Source organism: Notamacropus eugenii, chromosome 3, assembly GCF_028372415.1.
Source record: "Notamacropus eugenii isolate mMacEug1 chromosome 3, mMacEug1.pri_v2, whole genome shotgun sequence".
NCBI lineage: Eukaryota > Metazoa > Chordata > Mammalia > Diprotodontia > Macropodidae > Notamacropus > Notamacropus eugenii.
In genome coordinates this window covers 232,145,052-232,167,195 of record NC_092874.1, presented here as the reverse complement: position 1 = coordinate 232,167,195, position 22,144 = coordinate 232,145,052, and the positions used below count along the sequence as shown (strand labels likewise).

At 39.6% G+C, this 22,144-nt stretch overlaps 1 protein-coding gene across 1 annotated transcript; it reads left to right on the top strand.

The window, feature by feature from the left end:
• The first annotated feature begins 1,462 nt into the window (after positions 1-1,462).
• On the top strand, positions 1,463-21,838 carry LOC140532003 (retinol dehydrogenase 16-like). The gene is given in 6 exon segments (XM_072650587.1): positions 1,463-1,507; positions 17,591-17,996; positions 19,846-19,853; positions 19,855-20,105; positions 21,067-21,230; positions 21,342-21,838. Coding segments are annotated over 6 exon segments (1,101 nt in total). The 3' UTR covers positions 21,569-21,838.
• The last annotated feature ends 306 nt before the right edge of the window (positions 21,839-22,144 follow it).

The window sequence follows — 22,144 nt, the reverse complement described above, 5'->3', positions numbered from 1 at the left end:
TCCCAATGGATTCATATAGTCTAGGAAATATCATTGGGTTTTATTTCTTATCCCATCATTGCTTCCTAACTCCTTCAGTTTCTGATATATCAAAAAAATTCCCTCCCTAGGACCCTTAGGCACATAGATGTTCATCCTGCCCACAGAGGTAACAAAGCTAATCATTCCCAGTGATCTCCTGTGACATGGTTTCAGTTACTGACCTTCTTGACCCCTGAATCTGAGTCTGCCTCATTCCAGCAGAAGTAGAAAGTTAGCAGCATCTTAGAGGACAGCCTTCAAGATCCAGGTGTGGTCAGATCCTTCCTTACTCTGCTCACCAATGTCTAAGGCGTAGTAGCAAAGAAATCAGTTTGTCTGAGAATGCCAAGTCCAGAATGGGCTCCCTCCTATGCCTCTTGGGTTCCCTTGGATCACAACTCAGGGGCCACCTTTAAAATGAGGCCTTTCATGATCCCCCTAGTTTTCCGTGCTCTTCCCACTGAAATAAATTCGTGTTTCTTCTGTGCATTTTGTATATATTCATCTCTGTACTTGTTTGGTCTTCCATCTCCCTCAGTCCTTCCTTCCACTCCCTGAAGAAAACACCTTCATTGAAGACAAAGGGTATTTTCTTTTTGGTCTTCACAATTGTACCTGTATGAGAAATGATTCATTTGGACCTTTACTCCATTATGATCAGTATTAATCAGTTTAGTGTGACCCCATAAAGGGTAATGAGTATTAGCAATTATTAGTGATATATTCAACTATACCTTTAGTCAGTCATCTAACAATACTATGAGAATAAATATTTACCAATGCATATTTTAAATAAATAATACAGAGATAATTAGATAAGATAGGTTCTTATAGTAGGCCTCAAACTTTAATCCAAATTTCACCATTTATTTACTGGTTGTGAAGCTCACTTGTGCAACCACAAGAGTGCTGACAAAGAGATCTCCATCCTGTTTTGTTCAAATTTCATGTCCAAGCCTACTGTGGGTGAGAAATGTTGATGTGGTATGGGAAGTCCTCCAATATATTTCTGTAGCATCTCTTCTTGCTCAACATGAGGAGAAACTCATCCATCCTATGATCAGTTAGTCTACAGAGATATCCCATTCTTCACTCATCCCGTGACCACACCCACTGATACACTATTTTTTTCTCTGATACATCATTTTTGACCTTCAAAAATAAAGTCTATCAATCAATGGAATTTTGCATTTTACTTTGCCTCTCCTGAGTATCATGGTATCAGACTCTATTAGAAACAAAGACCTGAGATTCACTTCATTAGAGGAAGCCATGGACCCTTTAATAAAGTGCTATTGGCTTGGCACACGGCCTCAATGGTTTTTCTTGCAGATTGGACAATTTTGAACCCCCTACCTGGCACATAGAAGGTGCTCAGTAAATGAATTGTATAGCATTCCATAGCCATCACTCATCATTGTTCTTCATCCAAGAACAAAGGATGGACAACAGCTACCAGAAGGTTCTGCAAGGACTTCCAGAGCAGGTATGATGAGTTAAACCTTTGTCACATATATTTCTTAAATATTGCCTCACTACTGTTATGACTAAGTTTAAGTTTACTCCTCCCACAAATGCTACGTGTGTTGGTGGGAAGGAGTGAAGAGTGGGAAGGAATCAGGTTTTTAGGAGAACATTTTATATTAACTGTCTTTATCACTTCACTTGAGCCAAAACTTTTGGCAAAAACTAATTGATAATATTGAATGACTATTGATTGCATTTGGTACTCAGGACCTAGAGTAGGAGAAACATTTTCTGAAAGTTATCTCTAGGACCCTGAGAGTCCTCTGCCCTCTGAGAAACCAACCTGCCAAATCAAGCAGAAGCTGGGGAATGTTGCTAATTCTCCTCTTCTTTCTCTTCCTCCTCTTTCCCCCCTCCTCTTTTTTCTCTTCCTCCCTCTCCTCCTTCTTCTTCTTTTCCTTCTGCATCTTCTTCTTCTCCATCTTCTTCTCTCTCTTCATCATCATCACCTTCATCATCTTTTCTTCTTCTCCTTCATCTTCTCCTTCATCATCATCATCATCATGTTCTTTTTTTTCTTTTTCTTCTTCTTCCCACACCACATGTGGTCTCTTTGCCATATCTTTACATGAGGGTGCTCTGTTCATAAGAATATAATTTTGCTCATTTATATTTTGTAAGATATTTTTGTAATGGTAAATTAGGCCATCTTTTGTTTCAGTTCTTAACTAGTCCTTAGTCATTGAATGGGCATTGCCTCAGACAAACTGAGGCTTGAAAAAGACCTTAATTTAGAAAGACCAAGGTCATCCACTGAATCCTGGTTCATCTCTGGTATCTTCTCTTGTCCTGCCACTGAACTTTGACAATGCTAGAGAAAAAAAGTGACATGTGCAATGACTTTGCACAGCTCTGCTTTACTTAAATTCAAGTCTTGCAAAATTCAAGACATCACCCTCTTGATATAATTGGTCCTCCTTGAGAACACAGGATGAACAACAGCAATAATCATTGTATTGCCTAGAATTGCATTGGCTGACTTTTGCTTCATTTTACAGCTTTTTTCTTTTTTGAGTGTTTGATTTTCATCATCTCTATTGCTTGTGAATACCTAGAAAGCTAGTCCTGCAGCCCTACAGACCATGCAAGTCTTTAAGTAAGGCCAACAGGTTTCAGCACATCTTCTAGCCTTTGTATGTAACTAGAAATTTTCTTACTCTCCTCTTGTGATGACATTAGAAATTTATTCTGGACTTTCCATACTCCTAGAATAAATTATTCCCTGCCCTTAAGAATTCATGTACTAGGGGGGCGGAGCCAAGATGGCGAAGTAGAAAGACGCACATACACATAGCTCCGACCTCACAAACCACAGAACGGCAGAGGGGACTAACCCAGGGCGAATTCTGCATCCAGAGACCACGGAATATTGGAGCGAGGGAGATTTCTGTTCCGGAGAGACCTGCAAACCTCTCGCGGGGGGTCCTTCACGCCGGGGACTGGGCGCCGGGGCGGGAAGAGGAAAGCAGCCCTACCGTGGCAGCGACACCGTGGGAAAGAGATCCAGTGGCCACGCGGGTCCCCCCACCCACAGAGGGACCTGCAAACCTCTCGCAAAAGGTCCATTGCGCTGCAAACACGGTGCCCAGCCCGGACCTGCGGCAGCGACAGCGGCCGCGGCTCCGAGAGACAAAGTTCTGAGAGGGATCCGGAGGCGGGATCTTCAGCAGCTGCACGGGCCCCCCACCTACAGGTGACTGACGGGGGTAGGTGAGAGAGTCTCTTTGGCAGGTTGAGAGGGGAGCGTGGTGCCCCCATAGCTCGGGCCCCCCGGGAGGTGGGGGCTGAGAGGCAGCTGCGGACGGGGGCTCCCCAAACGAGCGGGAGCCTGGATCCATTGTGGAAGGTCTGTGTATAAACCCCCTGAGGGAATTGAGCCAGAGAGGCAGCCCTGCCCCTGACCTCAGCACCTGAGCCTAATTTAACACTGAATAACAGCCCTGCCCCCGCCAAAAATCCTAAGGCGGGAAGCAGCATTTGAATCTCAGTCCCCAAACGCTGGCTGGGAGGACCAGGAGGCGAGGTGGATGTGAGGAGAACATTCAGAGGTCAGGCCACTAGGGGGAGACAATGCCAAGAAAAGGGAAAAGAAATAAAACTATCGAAGGGTACTTTATGGGAGAAAAATCACTTCCTCCCTTCCTTTCTGATGGGGAGGAACAAGGCTTGCCATCAGGCAAAGACACAGAAATCGAGGACTCTGTGCCCCAGCCCACCCAATAGGCTCGGGCCATGGAAGAGCTCAAGAGGAATTTTGAAAATCAAGTTAGAGAGGTGGAGGAAAGACTGGGAAGGGAAATGAGAGGGATAAGGGAGAAGCATGAAAAACAGATCAGCTCCCTGCTAAAGGAGAACCAAAAAAATCTTGAAGAAATTGGCACCTTGAGAACTAGCCTAACTCAGCTGGCAAGGGAGGTGCAAGGGGCCAATGAGGAGAAGAATGCTTTCAAAAGCAGAATTAACCAAATGGAAAAGGAGATTCAAAAGCTTACTGAAGAAAATAGATCTCTCAAATCTGGAATGGTACAGATGGAAGCTTTGGACTTTTCGAGAAAGACAGATATCTCAGAACATACCGCACAGATTCGAAAAATGGAAGATAATGTGAAATATCTTATTGGAAAAGCAACTGACCTGGAAAATAGAATCAGGAGAGACAATGTAAAAATTCTGGGTCTACCTGAAAACCATGACCAAAAGAAGAGCCTAGACATCATCCTCCACGAAATTATCAAGGAAAACTGCCCTGAGATTCTAGAACCAGAAGGCAAAATAAATATTCAAGGAATCCGCAGAACACCGCATGAAAGAGATCCAAAAAGAGAAACTCCTAGGAGCATTGTGGCCAAATTCCAGAGTTCCCAGGTGAAGGAGAAGATATTGCAAGCAGCTAGAAAGAAACAATTCAAGTATTGTGGAAATACAATCAGGATAGTACAGGATCTGGCACCTTCTACATTGAGGGATAGAAGGGAATGGAATAGGATATTCCGGAGGTCAAAGGAACTAGGACTGAAGCCAAGAATCACCTACCCAGCAAAACTGAGTATAATACTTCAGGAGAAAAAATGGTCTTTCAATGGAATAGAAGACTTTCAAATTTTCCTGATGAAAAGACCAGAGCTGGAAAGAAAATTTGACTTTCTAACACAAGAATGAAGAGAACCATAGGAAGGCGAACAGCGGAGAGAAATCATAAGAGACTTACTAAAGTTGAACTGTTTACATTCCTACATGGAAAGACAATATTTATAACTCTTGAAACATTTCAGTATCTGAGCACTGGGTGGGAGTACACACACACACACATGCACACACGTACACATACATAGAGACAGAGTGCACAGAGTGAATTGAAGAGGATGGGATCATATACTAAAAAAAAAAAAAAATGAAATCAAGCAGTGAGAGAGAAACATTGGGAGGAGAAAGGGAGAAGTTATATGGGGCAAATTATCTCTCATAAAAGAGGCAAGCAAAAGACTTATTAGTGGTGGGATAAAGAGGGGAGGCAAGAGAAAAACATGAGATCTACTCTCATCACATTCCACTAAAGGAAAGAATATAATGCACACTCATTCTGATAGGAAAACCTATCTCATAATACAGGAGAGTGGGGGACAGGGGCACAAGCAGGGTGGGGGGGACAATGGAGGGGAGGGCATGGGGAGGAGAATGCAATACGAGGTCAACACTCACGGGGAGGGAAAGGACCATAAGAAAATAGAAGCAATGGGGGACAGGCAGGATGGAGGGAAATATAGTTAGTCTTATACAACACAATTAGTATGGAAATCATTTGCAAAACTAAACAGATATGGCCTATATTGAACTGCCTGTCTTCCAAGGGGAAGGGGTAGAGAGGGAGGGAGCTAAAGAAGTTGGAACTCAAAGTGTTAGGACCAAATGTAATGTTCTTACCACTGGGTAACAAGAAACACAGGTTAAGGGGTCAAGAAAGCTATCCGGCCCTACAGGACAAAAGAGAAGACGGAGACAAGGGCAAGGAGGGAGGATAGAGGAGAGAGCAGATAGGTCACAGGGGCAATTAGAAAACTTGAGTCTGGGGGGGGGGAGGGGAAAGGGGAGAAAATTTGTAACCCAAAATTAAAAGTTTAATAAAAAAAAAAAAAAAAGAATTCATGTGCTATTACACACTTCTGTAAATGAGGTAACAAACCTTAGGTAGGCTCTCTGAGGCTCATTAGTAGTCACCTTTATTTTTCTAACCCTTCCTAATCTGCTTACATCTCAGTAGCACATTCTAGCTAAGGATCTAATTTGTCCTGCCTTTCTAAGGCCACATTTTCTCCTAAGAATATTTCAATCTCTACTCTCTCTTAATTTTCTGCCTTTTTACTTTATGTATTAATATGCCTTTCAGTGGTTTGACACAGAGGTTGTACTGTCATGGACTCAAGCTATGGTTTGAGTAGGTAGCAGGGAACTGGTCAGTGAAAATCTGGCATTTATGAGTGTGCCCACCATTATAAATCATGTGGACTTCAGAGCAAAAATGGATGAGACTTTCTTCTCTGCTTATCGCCAATCTTTTTGATCTTTTGCCAAGACAGCATTGGGTGTACATACAAAAGACACTCACAGAGGTACCTCTGTCTTTTTCTCCCCTGACTGTATTTATAAGAGGAGGTAATAAATATTGTAAGATTCTAGGCAGGGAGAGCTCTAAATAGCCTCCTCTCCCCCCTTAAAAGAACATGAAACCCTGAGTCTATGGCCTTTCTATTGCTTTTGTCCCTAACATGACTAATATTTCCTGCATTAGGTGAATGAGCATTAGAGGCAGAACAGAACAGGCTGCACTCTTGAGAACTTTGAAAGGCTGACAGAACACCAGGGGTCTGGAACTAAAATCCCTGCCAAAGTTTGCAGGCAGCCAAATCCTGGTGACAACAAGTAACCTGCTTAATCCATCCCAGCAGTTAATAGACAAGTTTCTACAAGCAAAGGAACAACTGTGTGTTGATGAACAACTTGTGGACTTGGTGGTATGTGAATGCTTTGCAGTAAGCACTCTGAGTATGGGCCCCACTCTGCCCAGTAGCATAGTGTCCCCACTTAGGGAAGGATGTGTTTTTACTTTTGTTCTTGCCATATCTTCCCAAGAAATATGCCTCTTCTGAAAGCTAATTCATGGCAATTAGTTAAATGATATTGGGGCATTAAATGATAAAATCAATGAAATCTGAGGAGCTATTAATTAGCACTGGTTATTGAAGAGATAATTGGTGATTGGTATTTAGGGGAATACACCAGAATGGGAACTCAGGCTAATATTATTAGAAAAAGTAACTCCAACCTTTAGAGGAGGAGACTCAGTCTCTCCTTAGGACAGGAGTGGAGAGCCTTTTCATGTTGGAAGGACGTATAAATATTTAGCTGTAATCAAATAAGGCTGAATTCACAAAACTTCAATTAGGTATACTGAAAACTGTGCCTTATTTGGTGAAAAATCTTACTATGTACTTAAATGATTTCAGAAAATGAACATTATTTGTTCCTTTTAAAGTTAACCTTTTAATAACTTTGTTGTATCTGCTTTTTGTTGGAAAACATTTGAATATTTGATTCCTGCATGGGGGCCTGTAATTTCGGTTGATCCCCTAGATGGGTATCAGTCATTTGTGATCTTAAGGGCATCTTAACTTGGGTTAGGTAGAAAAATGTAGATTCTCAACAATAAGTGGTTGAAAAGCAAGAAAGCAGTTTTTGAGTATGTTGCCAAAGTAGAGGGTACTCTACTGAATTTTTCCATATATCAATTAGCTCTTTCTTAGCCTCAAACAATGACTTTAAAATGTTATGTACTGAGAGGTCACTCAATTCTATCTGTAGTTCTTTGGGTACCTTGGTGATATCCACTAGGTGAGGCTGAAATGCTAATTTGATGTGATGTTATGACTCTCCAAATCAGTGAACCTTTCATTGTATTATCCAATTAATAGGTCTATGATAGCTGCATATTCTTCAGATGATTCACTTATATCATCCTGCTCATCAATGACCTTTGCTAACTAGGGAAAATGTTCATCTGAAATTTCCTTTTGAAAAAGAAGTGTTTTGAAAAAAGATATCTTTCTTTGCAATGCTTGGATTTTTTTGCCACATAACATATATAGACTTAGTTTTACCTTGCAAAGAAATATTCAAGTCGTTCTGATTTGACATGACATATGATATCACACAGAAAAGCAGTATTTCTATAGAAATCTTTCAATAATTCACATTACAATTCTGGTTGTCAAAAAATTTGACCTTTCTGTTCTTGCAGAGATTAAAGTTTTAGTTAACACCTGTCCCTGCAATAGCCAATGCCCTTTAGAATAATATGATAAATCCACACTGAATACCTCAAATTTAGCATGTTAGGAAACTGACGATGCCACGTTGCATTTGCACAAATAGAGCTAACAATACTTATAATTTGTTGAGAAGTGTCACATAAAACAGTAGCTTTAGCACAGAGATTTTGCTGATGTAAGATACAATGAAAAGAAATGAAAGCATCTGGATCTGTTAATACATTTTTTATCTATGCAATAAACACTTCATGTTTTCCTGTCATGGAAGGTGCACCATCTGTACATACACTCATACCTATAAGTTTACCCAATTCAGTCCAACCTCACAACATTTATCTTAAAAGTTGGTGAAGATATCTATTCCCATGTTCTGTTTGCAAGAGTGCCCAAAGTAACTCTTTGTAGGAAAGAAAATCTTGTTATGACTCAAATGAAGTGTAAAATATGAGTTGAGTCAGAATATCAATTTATCCAAAGCAATTGAAAAGCAAATATTTTCCTTTTGAAGTATTGCATGGTTGATGTGCTAAGCTGAAGGCTAATTCATGATGCTGATCAGTTACAGTTCTCCCTGAAAGAGGCAGTTGTTTTGTATTTTGAAATATTATCAAGGTCTAAGCATCCTAAAACTTCACCAATGCATTCTTTCACGATTTCCACATCACTGAATGGCTTCCCTTTTTTCCCAAGTATATAAGCTACTTTATAAGTTACTTCAGTGGCATTATTTTTAGATCTTATTGCTCATTGGAAGAAATGTCTTTCCTTTTGCTTTACATCTTTTAATTTCTGCAATACAACCTTTCATACCTCTCCCTTTAATGTAAAATTTTTGTGGTCTTTATGAGTGTTGTAATGCTGATGAGCATCGAATTTCTTTAATGTAGGTATTATAGTATCACAAAGCAAGAAAACCATCTTATTTTTAGCAGACACAAGATAATATTACAATTCCCAATCCTCATGAAAAAAATCTGTTTTCTTCTTTCATTGTTCTCTTGGTCTTCTTTGGTATGATGGGCTGTTAAGCAGAGAGAATTAAAAAATACTGTTCAACTGTGAACTATTCACAAATTCCACTTCAAACAGAAGCACAGCACAGTTGTCAAAAAGTAATAATAGACTGGTGAACTCAATCCCCATAAACTCTTGCCAACCAGCCTCAAGAGGTAGTGGTACCAGTCAGGACAGAGAAGTTAGAACTAAATAACGAGCATAGGAGTCATCAATTTAGCCATCAATTTAACCCTTGTGGCTTATGGTTTTAATTGTGCTGGTCAATCTGGGAAAGTTATTCATTAAAACTTATTTTATTCTTTGGTATTTTAAATACATTCATTTGAAAAATAAAAATATAAAAGACAAACAAAAATATATTAATCAAAATAAAAGGATTGAGGGGGCGGAGCCAAGATGGCTGAGTAGAGAGACAAAAAATGGAGGCTCTCCCCACACAGCCCATAACATACCTGTAGAGAGGGACTCTCAACAAATTTTGGAGCAGCAGAAGTGAAGAACAACAGAGTGGAGGAGATTTCCAGCCCAGGGCCCAGGGTGACCTGAAAGGCCCATGGAAAGCGTGGGTTGCACTGGACGTGGAGCTGAGAGCAGAGCCAAGCCCAGCCTTGGCCATGTGGTGCAGCGCTATGTTACAGACTCAGAGAGGAGGACACCTCGGGGGCAGAATCTCTAGTCGCAGTAGCAGGTCCTCAGATCCCTCAACCCACAGGCACCAAAGGTCAGTGACAGCATCTGCTGGCCAGGAAGGGAGAAGGGCCATCCCATGCTCCAGCCTCAGCCAGCAGCCTGGAGAGGCCACACCGGGCAGGCAGCAGGATTCTCACAGCAGTCCCTACAGCAGTCTGAGACCACTGCTAGATCATAAAAACGCTTGGGGGCACTGAGGGAGCTGGTCTTTGTCTCGCACTGAATGGTGGCCCTGCCCCCACAGCTTGACTGAATCCCACCCCCCCCACCCCCCACCCCCGTACTAGCTTGGTGGAACTGGTGGTCAGGTGCCTGTGGAGAGGAAACTCTGCTAAGATTTTGGGCACAAAAATCCTTTCCTGCACTGAGACTAGTATACGCTTCATTGTGCCACCTTGAAGTAACTGATATCTTACAGGTCCCCAGTGTATACCCTACTCTTGACAAAGGACCCAAAAGTCAAGTAACTGGTTGGGAAAACTGGCCCAAAAAAGGGGAGAAAAATAAGACCATAGAAGGTTACTTTCTTGGTGAACAGATATCTCCTCCCATCCTTTCTGATGAGGAAGAACAATGCTTGCCATCAGGGAAAGACATAGAACTCAAGGCTTCTATATTCCAAACATCCAAAATAAATATTCAATGGGCTCAGGCCATGGAAGAGCTCAAAAAGGATTTTGAAAATCAAGGAAGAGAGGTGGAGGAAAAACTGGGAAGAGAAATGAGAGAGATGCAAGAAAAGCATGAAAAGCAGGTCAACACCTTGCTAAAGGAGACCCCAAAAAATGCTGAAGAAAATAACACCTTGAAAAATAGGCTAACTCAATTGGCAAAAGAGGTTCAAAAAGCCAATGAGGAGAAGAATGCTTTTAAAAGGAGAATTAGCCAAATGGAAAAGGAGGTCCAAAAGCTCACTGAAGAAAATCATTCTGTAAATATTAGAATGGAACAGATGGAGGCCAATGACTTTATGAGAAACCAAGAAATCACAAAACAAAACCAAAAGAATGAAAAAATGGAAGATAATGTGAAATATCTCATTGGAAAAACAACTGACCTGGAAATTAGATCCAGGAGAGGCAATTTAAAAATTATGGGATTACCTGAAAGCCATGATCAAAAAAAGAGCCTAGACATCATATTTCATGAAATTATCAAGGAAAACTCCCCTGATATTCTAGAATCAGAAGAAAAAATAAATATTGAAAGAATCCACCAATCCCCTCCTGAAAGAGATCCAAAAAGAGAAACTCCTAGGAACATTGTGGCCAAATTCCAGAGTTCCCAGGTCAAGGAGAAAATATTGCAAGCAGCTAGAAAGAAACATTTCAAGTATTGTGGAAATACAATCAGGATAACACAAGATCTAGCAGCTTCTACATTAAGGGATCAAAGGGCATGGAATAGGATATTCCAGAAGTCAAAGGAACTAGGACTAAAACCAAGAAATACCTACTCAGCAAAACTGAGTATAATACTTCAGGGGAAAAATGGTCTTTCAATGAAATAGAGGACTTTCAAGAATTCATGATGAAAAGACCAGAGCTGAAAAGAAAATTTGATCTTCAAACACAAGAATCAAGAGAAGTATGAAAAGATAAACAGCAAAGAGAAATCATAAGGGACTTACTAAAGTTGAACTGTTTACATTCCTACATAGAAAGACAATGTTTGTAACTCTTGAAACTTTTTTCAGTATCTGGGTAGTTGGTGGGATTACACACACACACACACACACACACACACACAGCACAGAGTGAATTGAATAAGATGGGATCATATCTTTAAAAAATGAAATTAAGCAGTGAGAAAGAAATATATTGGGAGGAGAAAGGGAGAAATGGAATGGGGCAAATTATCTTTCAGAAAAGAGGCAAGTAAAAGGCTTTTCAGGGGAGGGAAAAAGAGGGGAGGTGAGAGAAAAAAACATGAAGCTTACTCTCATCACATTCCACTAAAGGAAGGAATAAAATGCACACTCATTTTGGTAAGAAAACCTATCTTACAATACAGGATAGTGGGGGAGAAGGGGATAAGCGGGGGGGGGGGGGGGGGGGGGTGTGATGGAAAGGAGGGCAGTGGGAGGAGGGAGCAATTTGAAGTCAACACTCTTGGAGAGGGACAGGATCAAAAGAGAGAATAGAAGCAATGGGAGGCAGGATAGGATGGAGGGAATTATAGTTAGTCTTACACAACACAATGATTATGGAAATCATTTGCAAAACTACACAGATATGGCCTATATTGAATTGCCTGCCTTCCCAAAGGGAATGGGTGGGGAGGGAGGGATGGGGAGAAGTTGGAACTCAAAGTTTTAGGAACAACTGTTGAGTATTGTTCTTGCAACTAGGAAATAGAAATACAGGTAATGGGGTATAGAAAGTTATCTTGCCCTACAGGACAAAAGAAAAGATGGGGATAAGGGAAGGAAGGGATGTTAGAAAGGAGGGCAGATTAGTGATAGGGGTAATTAAAATGCTCAGCGTTGTGGTGTGGGGGGAGGGGAGAAATGGGGAGAAAATTTGGAACTCAAAAGTTTGTGGAAATGAATGTTGAAAAGTTAAATAAATTAATTTTTAAAAAATTTTTAAAAAATAAAAGCATTTGGTCCATAAAATTTGGGTTCACTCAAAAGACCACACTTAAGGACCTAGAAGGCCACATTTTGCCTTAAAGCTGCAGGTTCCCTAGCCCTGCATTAGGACCTTACTTTCTATCGGGAACTGGGGTAGAGATAAGTACTATCAACGCTTCTACGGGCTATATGTACTTGGTGTTCTAAAAATAGTGCTCTGAACCTGGGACATAACAAGTGTTCCCCAAATTATGTGGAAACCCTTGAAGCCCAAGGCTACATATGCAATACATTTCCTAGTACACTGAAATTCTCCAACTGCAAGTATGAAATTCATATTATCCTAGGAGAAAATTTTATCAAAAGGAAGAAGAAAAAGCAAAAATCTTTCAATGTTAAAATTGTGCCATAATTGAGACGATGTATTTAAATTCTCAGAATCACTTATGACTCTGAATCTGATGGTATTTCTCTCCCATCATTCCATAATTCCTATTCATTTGCTGTTTTGATACATGAATAGGGAAATGTGATTTTGTTCTCTCTCTTTCCAGCTTCCTAACATCCTCCGTGGCTCTCCTCTGGCCACAGTCCAGATGAAGATGAGTCTAAAGGTCTCCAATATTTCAATGCCATCTCTCCTAATATGGAGTGGGCAAAACATCAGAGTTCTCTTCATTTCCTCAGAGACCACTGTTCCACACTCCTCTCTTCTCTCTTTTTTTTTATTTTTTTTATTACCCCTTAGACCTTGATCTAAGACCCTACCCTCTATCCTTTGTAATACTTAAATTACTCAAATTACTCCAATTGGAGGCAGGGAAGAAGCAAAAAGATTCTAGCACTCTTTGCATTTTATTTGATTGTTTGTTTTTTGTTAAGATAGTTATTACATTTATAATCGAGTACTATATAAAAAAACAGCAACAAATAGACTGATCCTTCAGAAAGGGCAGATATTTGTGATTTCCCATTCGGTAGTAGGAAAAGAAAAATACCAAGCTTTGAAGAGGATTAGATTGAAAAGAGGAGCATCAAAGGAAAAAAGCCATGTCCCCCTGTGGGAGCAATGCATATATACTGTTCCTGAGAGTGTCCATGTGAATACAGAAGAAGGCCTTTGAAGAACAAAACCCACAGCATCCTGCTTCCTTTGAAGCCTGACATCCAGAGATAGGAGTTGAGAACAGTGTTCCAGTGGCGTCAACAGAGAGTAAGTATGAGAAGATCTGTTGTGTGAAGTGCCTAAGTGACACTAGGACATATTCACTAAGGGATATTTGGAACTTGGGTTTATTGTAAGTTATAAATATATCTCATCTGCTATTTGGTTCCATAAAAACATAAGCTTAATGAAACAAAACAATATAGGGTGCATTAACTGGTGAGAATGGAGGGCAAAGATAGAAATGCAGATGATTAGCTTTATGGAGTCCAAGGTCAGTTGCTTGTGTTTAATCTCAAAAGCATCTGAGAATGCTTTTGGAGAATGCTGGGAAAACATCTGAGGATTATGAGTAGAAGAGGAATATGGTTGCATATGTGGAAGAGGGAAAGGGTTAAAATGGAGGAGGGATGTTTCATTATTTCAAGAATCTCTAATTTCCTCAGTGTGGATGGATACTCTACCTATGGAAATCTGCAACTTGCAATCCACCACCACCACCCCAAAAATTCAACAGATGGATTTTGAGAATTGCGGAAAAAATCATTGTCCTTTGACAATGAGTCTCTTAAAATGTAATTAGGTTTGGCCCTTAGAAAAGATACATGCAATCTATCTTCATACCCTATAGAGGGAATAATAATCTTAACTGCTCCTCATCAGCTATGTGATGATGGGTGTCATAACTCCTCTCTTTTTTCTCATCTGTAAAATGAGGATTGAACTAGATGACCCCTAAGTCTTCCTCTAGGTTATGGGGAAGGTTCTATGATCATCCTAATCTTATATTCACAATGTTTCACAAAAGATTAGGTGGAAAGTGGCTTTTTGGCATCCAGCAAGAAAGTTACAGCTATCAATCTGTGAAAAAGGGGAACCTGTCATTCTGAGAGAGGGACTCAGATATGGTGTTCCTGAATGTATCTCCCTGGAGATACAGGAAGTACTTAAAGAGAGCCATCCTTCTCCCAATGACTTCCTCTCTATTCCATTGTTCAAATCACTGGGAGTGGCTTAGAGATTGATTGGATAAAGCAGAGTGGAACAACTGACTTTATGCAATGTTACAAGGGAAGAAGCAGCTGTACTGTTGCCTAAAGGAGAATAAAGAATTATGGCAGCAATGTTCTAAATTGGTTAATCCCACTAAATGTAGGAGACCAAAAGGGGGAGGGAAATTGAGGCAAATTGCAAATGGACATGCTATTGTAATTTACAAAGATTTATTAACTAAAAAAAAGGCAATTACCTACAAAGTAGGACCCACCCTGAGGTTCATTCTGTGCCCAGACATGACATAAGCACCCACACACACACACACACACACACACACACATTTCATTAATGCATTTGGGCATTCAGACCTTTGTGCACACAAAATCTCTAGATGTCAGAAGAACAACTCCCCTCCCTGTTCAAAAGGCCACATCGTAATGGCATTAAGAAGTAAAGGCACAGCAAAGCTTCTACAGCTTTTTCTGTCTTCTGTGTTTGTCCTTCATTTTAGAAGAAGACCATCACATCAGAGAAATGTGTTTTCTGTGTCTTCTACAATCCCTACAAAAGAAGCCTGACATACCCTTCTATACAAAACATCTCTTTAGGGCAGTGGTGGAATATTGGAATCTGTGAACTTGGGTATTTTGGCCTTTTTTTTAAAACATATATCCATGGTTCAGTAGAATTGGTTTCCTTTGCGGTAATATGTTTTTGTTTAATTTTTTTTAAATTGCTCTGAAAAGGGGTTCATAGGCTTTACCAGATAACACAAAAAGGTCAGAAACTCCCAATATAGGGGTTGCTCAAGTCCGATACATCAGATCCCCTTTTGTTTGAATGACAGAATAGTCTGAAGTGAAACCTTAAACCATAGAGATCTGGTTAGCTTCTCAGATCTCAGGTCTCATATTTGATGGGATCATATTGAGAAGGGAATTCCTTTTCCTTATCTAGGTGCATTTTTCAGTTTCTTACCTATTTTCTGCTTTTGTAACTAGATAATTTTACAAGAGTGCTTCAAAGTTTACAAACTGTTTTACCTATACCCTCTGTTTTGACCCTCACAACAATCCTGTGATGATAGGTACTGCAAGGTATTACTAACCCCATTTGACAAATGAGGAAACTGAGGAGTGGTAAAAGTGGGTTTTGAATCCAAGTCCAGTCCATTTACTATACCATGCCTTAGTAATAAACGTAGATGACACATGGACATAATCCTTATGTTCCTTCTTACTTCTATTGGGTTAGATACCCTTTTAACTTGAATTTAATCTACTTCCTCATTCTGTTAATATAATAAGCTATTTCATTTATATGATAGCTACAAATATTCATATTTATTCATGAATTGACCCATTGGCTTCTGCTTACCATTGTAATGAAGACATTAATAATTAAGTCAGTTCTCATCACAAAAGTATAGAGGCATCAAAGACCAAGTCCTGCTATGGTTGGGGTCAAGATAAAGTACCAGAACTGGACATCAGAGATTGTCTCAGAGTGCATGTGGAATTGAATATATTATTTCACAGCTCCTCAGTCTTAAATTTGGAAAAGATCTCTCTTTCTGCAATAAGTTGCCAAATGTGGTAATATTTACATGCATACAAATTACATGCCACCAATAAAAGCTCAGGATAGACATTTTTCTATTGAATCATCACTGAAGTTTAATGATAGCTTTAGTATTAAAAAAGAAAGAGAGGAAAGGAATTTATAACCATGACTGAAAATAGGTGGAATTCTTTAGTCTTCTGAATTTGTAAAATTTCACCAAGTATTTATTAAACATCTATGACACACAAGACACTATAAGAGACACAAACGTAAAGATTAGTTCAAAGGCAAGAATTCGTAATTCATCAGAGAAGATGAAAGGTCAGGAATTCAAGACAGTTGTTGACAGAAACAATAGTTAGCCAATTCAATAAACATTTACTGAGCATCCAAAATGTGCAAGATGCTATATTAGGTGATAGAAATACAAAGACAAAAACTAACAAGTCCCTCCCCGAGGAAATCATCTGCTGTCCTTTAATTTTTTCTCATAACTGGGCCACTCTTTCTTAAGTTACAGCTGTCCTCAATGATGGGTTGTTGCTTTTGCTCTTGCTGAGTTTTTTTCTCTTTCTTCCTTTTTTTATTTTTTGGACATAAGTCACTTTGGATAACACACTGCAAGTTACTTACACCTACTTACATCTTTCCATTGTCCTTTTTAATAAAAAATTTAATCAACAAAAATTCACTTTTCCTCCCTTCTAGTCCTCTACCACCTCTACCACCATCAACCTTGAAAAAGACAGAAAAACAAAACCCCTGTTACAAAGTTCCATAGGCAAGCAAAGCAAATTCCTACGTTGACCATGTCCAAAAAAAAAAGTCTCATTCTGCATTCTGAGTCTGTACCTCTCTATCAGGTGGTGAGGAGCATGTTTCATTCATCGTGGGGCCTCTGGAATCATGGTTGGTCATTTAATTGATTTTCTATTACCTTTGGAATCACTTTCATAAGATCATAGGACCATAGATCTAGAGGTGACCTGCCCAAGTAATAAGTATAAGAGTATCCACAGGTAATAAGTATTAGAGTCAGAATAAAAACCCAGGTCCTGAAAATAAAAGCATAACCAGAAGACCAGTGATGATTAAAAAAAAAAATGTGCTTTGACATCAGGGAGCAGCTTAGAATCACTGAAAGTATGCCACAATTACCTATATTCATTTACTTTGACTTCTGTGAAGGAATATCAACTTAAAAAGCAGAAATTCACTCACAGAGATGAAGATGTAATATTAAGATGTTCTAAATTAAACTTATCAGGAAATTATTCTTAAATGATCCATTTGAGCTTTGGTAGGTAATCCAAATGGATGAAAATCTTAGCTACAAGCAAGAGGTCAGCTGACTTGGAATATGGCCCTTATTAAATTACTTTAACTGAGTAGAAATAGAATCTGTTCAAAACCAAGGGTAGGTTACTATAACTTCAGCATCCCAAGTAAAATCCAAATAATGTCAGTTGTCTCTTTAATTTTAAATGATCGATCAAAACTCTGCTTAAGAACTGATGCAGTTGCTTGTTGGGAGGTTGAAAAGTTCAATTTTTTAAAGTCCCCTCAGCTCCTCCAATAGGAAGTGTGGGAATCTATCACCATGATGTCATCCACAATGCATAAAAAATGGTTAATATTTCACAAGAAGTTTTCTAGCCAAGCTCAGTAACTTCTAGGTGAAGTGATCTTTCAATGAGGCACTGAGCTTCAAAGGACCTACTTCAAGATCACAGAATATCTTTAACTGGGAAGTCCTTCCAGAAAGTATCCTCTTTTTTCTTTCAGAACAAGGAAGATACTGCTGCTGTGTGGTTTTTTCTGGTTGTTCTTATCTGCTTGTACTATGCTTTTTGCTGGCACCGGGAGAAGAAAGTGGTCCAAAACCTCACGGAGAAATATGTCTTCATAACAGGTTGTGACTCTGGATTTGGAAACCTGCTGGCTAAGCATTTGGATCGTCAGGGTTTGTTGGTTCTAGCCTCTTGCCTGACAGAGAAAGGGGCAGAGGAATTGAAAAGGAACACTTCAGACAGACTTGAGACGGTAATTCTCGATGTAACCAAGACTGAGAGCATCACCGCAGCAACTCAGTGGGTGAAGGAACTAGTACAAGATAAAGGTAGAGCTTAATATCCTCTGAACTAATTGTCTTTAACTCAATGCTTTTGTATTTGTAAAATAGACCTTACACCTCCCTGCAAAGTTTCTTACAAGTAAAAAAGAGAAAGATGTGTCCTATATTCCAAAAGGACTTTCACTAAGAGGAATTTTTAAAAGGACCCCTTCAGCAAATCTTTTCTTACAAAATTGCCTTCAAAATTAAATTTCCTTCAAAATCATTACCTTTTAAAAAGTAATTCCATTTGCAAAAATAGGCTTTCAATAGCTTTCCCAGTAGTTCATAAATTGAGCTACAACTATGGTAGGATAATTAAAGGGTGGGGATGGAAAGAGGTTCTTTTGGGGTGACCAAGTACATTCTTTTGGGGAACTGTGCAGTCCAAAAGCTATAGGAAATACTTAAGTGAAGGCTGTGTTCTACAGAAAAGATTATCTGCAGCTAAAAGAACCAGTCTCTGAACTCTGTCCAAAAGTCACCTTCTCCAAGGTAGTCACAATCTGGCTTCATCTTATCTTTCAGGTCTTCTTATTGTCCATTAGTTGTCTTTACACATTTGACCTTTCTGCCCCACGGATCCACTTACTGTTCCTTGTACATGACACTCAATCCTTCGCTGCTTCCAGTGTTTTTGATTACTTTCCCCTGCTAGAATCTTCCCCCCCTCCAATCAATCACCTCTCTTTTTTGTAATCCCAAACTCCTTTCAGTTCAGTGGTCACCTCCTATAGAAGAATTTCCAGATTCCCACTGGTTACTGCTCTCTCGAAACCTGAAATGACTTTGTCTTTACTTATCTGTGTACATGTTGTATCCCCCAGTAGATTGTAAGATTCCCTGAGATCATGGACTGTTTTGTTTTGGTCTGTGTGTCTCCAGTAATTTATGCCGAGGGAGCCCAAGTTGCCCTTCCTCCCCAGTCTTAATTCCTCCCCAAAAACAAGCTCTACTAGCAAGAGAACAGGAACATAGGATTTTTTTTTTAAATAAATATTTGTTGACTTTAATTGAAACTCAAATAGAACTGAACCATTCACAATCTGAAGCAGTATTCAATTAAGTGGAGACAGGGAAGAGAGCACAACGGTGGTCCGTAAGAAATTTCTAATATAGCTTGTACACTTCACCCAGCCCCATCTAAATGCATCATCTCATATTTTCAATCTATTGACTCTGATTTGGCCTGGAGGGTCCAAAGAAGAAATCTGAAGCAAATTCAAATTACGTATATAATATGAATATGAATTTCACCTACCTGCTGGTCAGGTGGCAAACATTGCTCAATTCAGAAATTAAGGAGAATTCAGGAGACTGAGGATAACTGCACAGTCTATTGGACTTTTACCCAAAAGTCATAGGACTCAAGATCTTTGATGTCAGCAGTAGAAGAGAATTCTCAGAAAGAAACAGAATGAGATCTTACTGAGCCCCATCTTACTGAGTCCTCTGTGGAAGAGCTGGGCAAAGGCTGGAGTGTCTGAGGGGCATGCCCTGGCAGAAAGTTCCTTTTTATCCACCCCTAAGGCCCCTACAGACTAGGATTCTTGCAAGTTGCTGCTATTGAAAAGTAGTAGTAGCACCAGTGGGAGCAACCAGTCATCTTGTCATCAGTAAACATTTAAAAGCCAGCCACTATACTAAGTTCTGGGGATACAAAAAGTGTATGTGCCCATTACTTTTTAGGAGAAATTTTAAAAGCCCCTTTAAAATGAATTACCTACAGAAACAAAAGAACCATTGGTTGGAGCAATGCACTCTATTCCTATTGGCTTGCTGGAGTTGAGTATTGGTTTATAAGGTGGGAATAAGCATGATGTCTATTTCAAACAAATTTTATTTATCTCCCTAGGCCTCTGGGGTTTTGGTGAATAATGCTGGGATCGCTTTACCCACATTACCCAATGAGTGGCTCAAGAAGGAAGATTTCGTCAAGATTTTAGATGTGAACCTGGTTGGGCTGATTGAGGTGACCCTCAGCATGCTCCCAATGGTGAGAAAGGCACAGGGAAGAGTGATCAATGTTTCTAGTGTAGCAGGGAGAGTAGCAGCCTTCGGTGGAGGATACTGCATCTCCAAGCATGGTGTGGAAGCTTTTTCAGACAGTCTGAGGTAAGAGGAAGGAGTACGCTATTCCCAGACACTTGAATGCAATGAGAGACATCTGTTTTTGGTGGTTGTTTGCTGATTGTTTTTTAGTTTTGATGGTTTGTGAACCAATCATCCTGGTTTTGGGGAAGGGGGTATTAGTGCTTTAAACCTGACTTGTTGGGTTTTTGTTGTTTTTATTGTTGAGTTGCAACTGACTCTTCGTAATCTCATTTGGGATTTTCTTGTCAAAGATGCTGAAATGGTTTGCCATTTCCTTCCCAGTTCATTTTTAAAGATGAGGAAACTGAGGCAAACAGAGTTTAATGACTTGACCAGAGTCACACAGCTAGTAAGTGTCTGAGGTCAGATTTGAATTCAGGAAAATGAGTCTTCCTGACTTCAGGCCCAACACTCTATTCAACATGCCATCTAGCAACCCAGTTTGTTGGTACTTGCAAAAAAGTGTATATGGGGTACTAGGAGGACTAGTACCACTGGTGGGAGGGCTGCCAAACTCTTTTCAGGGCTGTTCATCCACCTTTGGTGTCTAGCTTTCATCCAACTCTCACCTATGGCTCCATGAAGCTGTAGCTTGCACAGCAGCCACACTTCATAAAACATTCAGGCGGATGGGCTAAACCAGGTTGAAAGTGATCCACCGGTCTCAGACCTATCAAAGAATTAGGGGGATGTCTACCCCAAGCATGTGGAGACTTCTCTTGGTGGAACAGGCAGATGAGAACCATTTGTTCTAATGGCCATGAAGCTGGCTAAAGTCATGCCCCTAGAATTCAATGACTCTGGAAAAGAGAGTGAGGTTGCCATCTTGAATCCATTTCTGGAGCTGTCCTAGAAGTTAATGCTTTATGTTCATTCCTAGACTTGCATAAAAATTGTTTTTGGTCTTTACCTTTGCCTGAGTGAGATTCACTTTGTTTCAAGAGCCCATAGTTAATCTGGTTACTTCCCAACTATGTTTCAGAAGAGAAATTGCTCCTTTTGGTGTTAAGGTGGTTATCATAGAACCAGAGTATTTTAGAACACTCATCCTCTCTCCTGATAATGTGAATGACTTACTAAAGGAGCTGTGGAGCCAGGTCCCTCTAGAAATCAAAGAAGCCTATGGAGAACACTACTTCAAAAGTTGTAAGTCAGTCTGGTAACTCCAAAAAGAAAATGGGCAATTTTTCTCTTTCATTCATTTTCCCATTCATATATTCATACATTTCAGTCATCTCCATTTTATTTCTATTTCAGATTGTAAATTTGTGAACAATTTCTTATCGAGAGGCAAAAAAAATTTACACCCGGTCATCTGGAGTATGGAGAATGCCCTGACAGCAGTCTACCCCAGAACCCGCTATGCTGTTGCTTGGGAAGCCAAGTTCATTCAAATTCCTCTCTCTTATTTGCCAGCTTCCCTAATGGATTTTATAATTTTCAAATCTCTTTATAGATGCAAACCTGCTCATGCTGTGTGTTAAGATTTTGTTCAGTTGAAATTTGGTGCATTGGTTTTTAGCCAAGTTCTCTTTCCAGAGCAAATGAATCCCTGGTACTAATGAAACTGTAGTATGTCTCTTAACAAAGACATAGGGAGATTGATTGTATGCCTTCTCAGCAAGGGAGTGGGGAGGGAGGGAGGAATAAGAGAGAGGAAGTGGAAGAAAATCTAAGATATATGGAAGTGATTGTCGAGCAATGAAAACAAATAAAATAATTCAATTAAAAAAATAAAAGATAATCAAAAAAAATAAGGAAAAAGGGACTCTGTGTTTTTTATTTTGTAAATTCTGTATCCTCAATAGGATGTGAAGGAAGGCACACATTTTTACCAGAAAGTGCTGCAATCATTTATAAAAGAGGAAAAGACTATAAAGTCTTAAAAAAAAAAAAAGTAAACACTGTACAAAGTGGAAGCTGATAAATGGTATCACACACAAAGCATGATGTTCTACTTTGGCAAATAAAGATTTTTCTCTTTGTGGTTTGGTAAGTTTTCATTTTCTTGCATTATACAAAATAAGGTATTTTAAAACATGAAATATATGAAAAGTCAG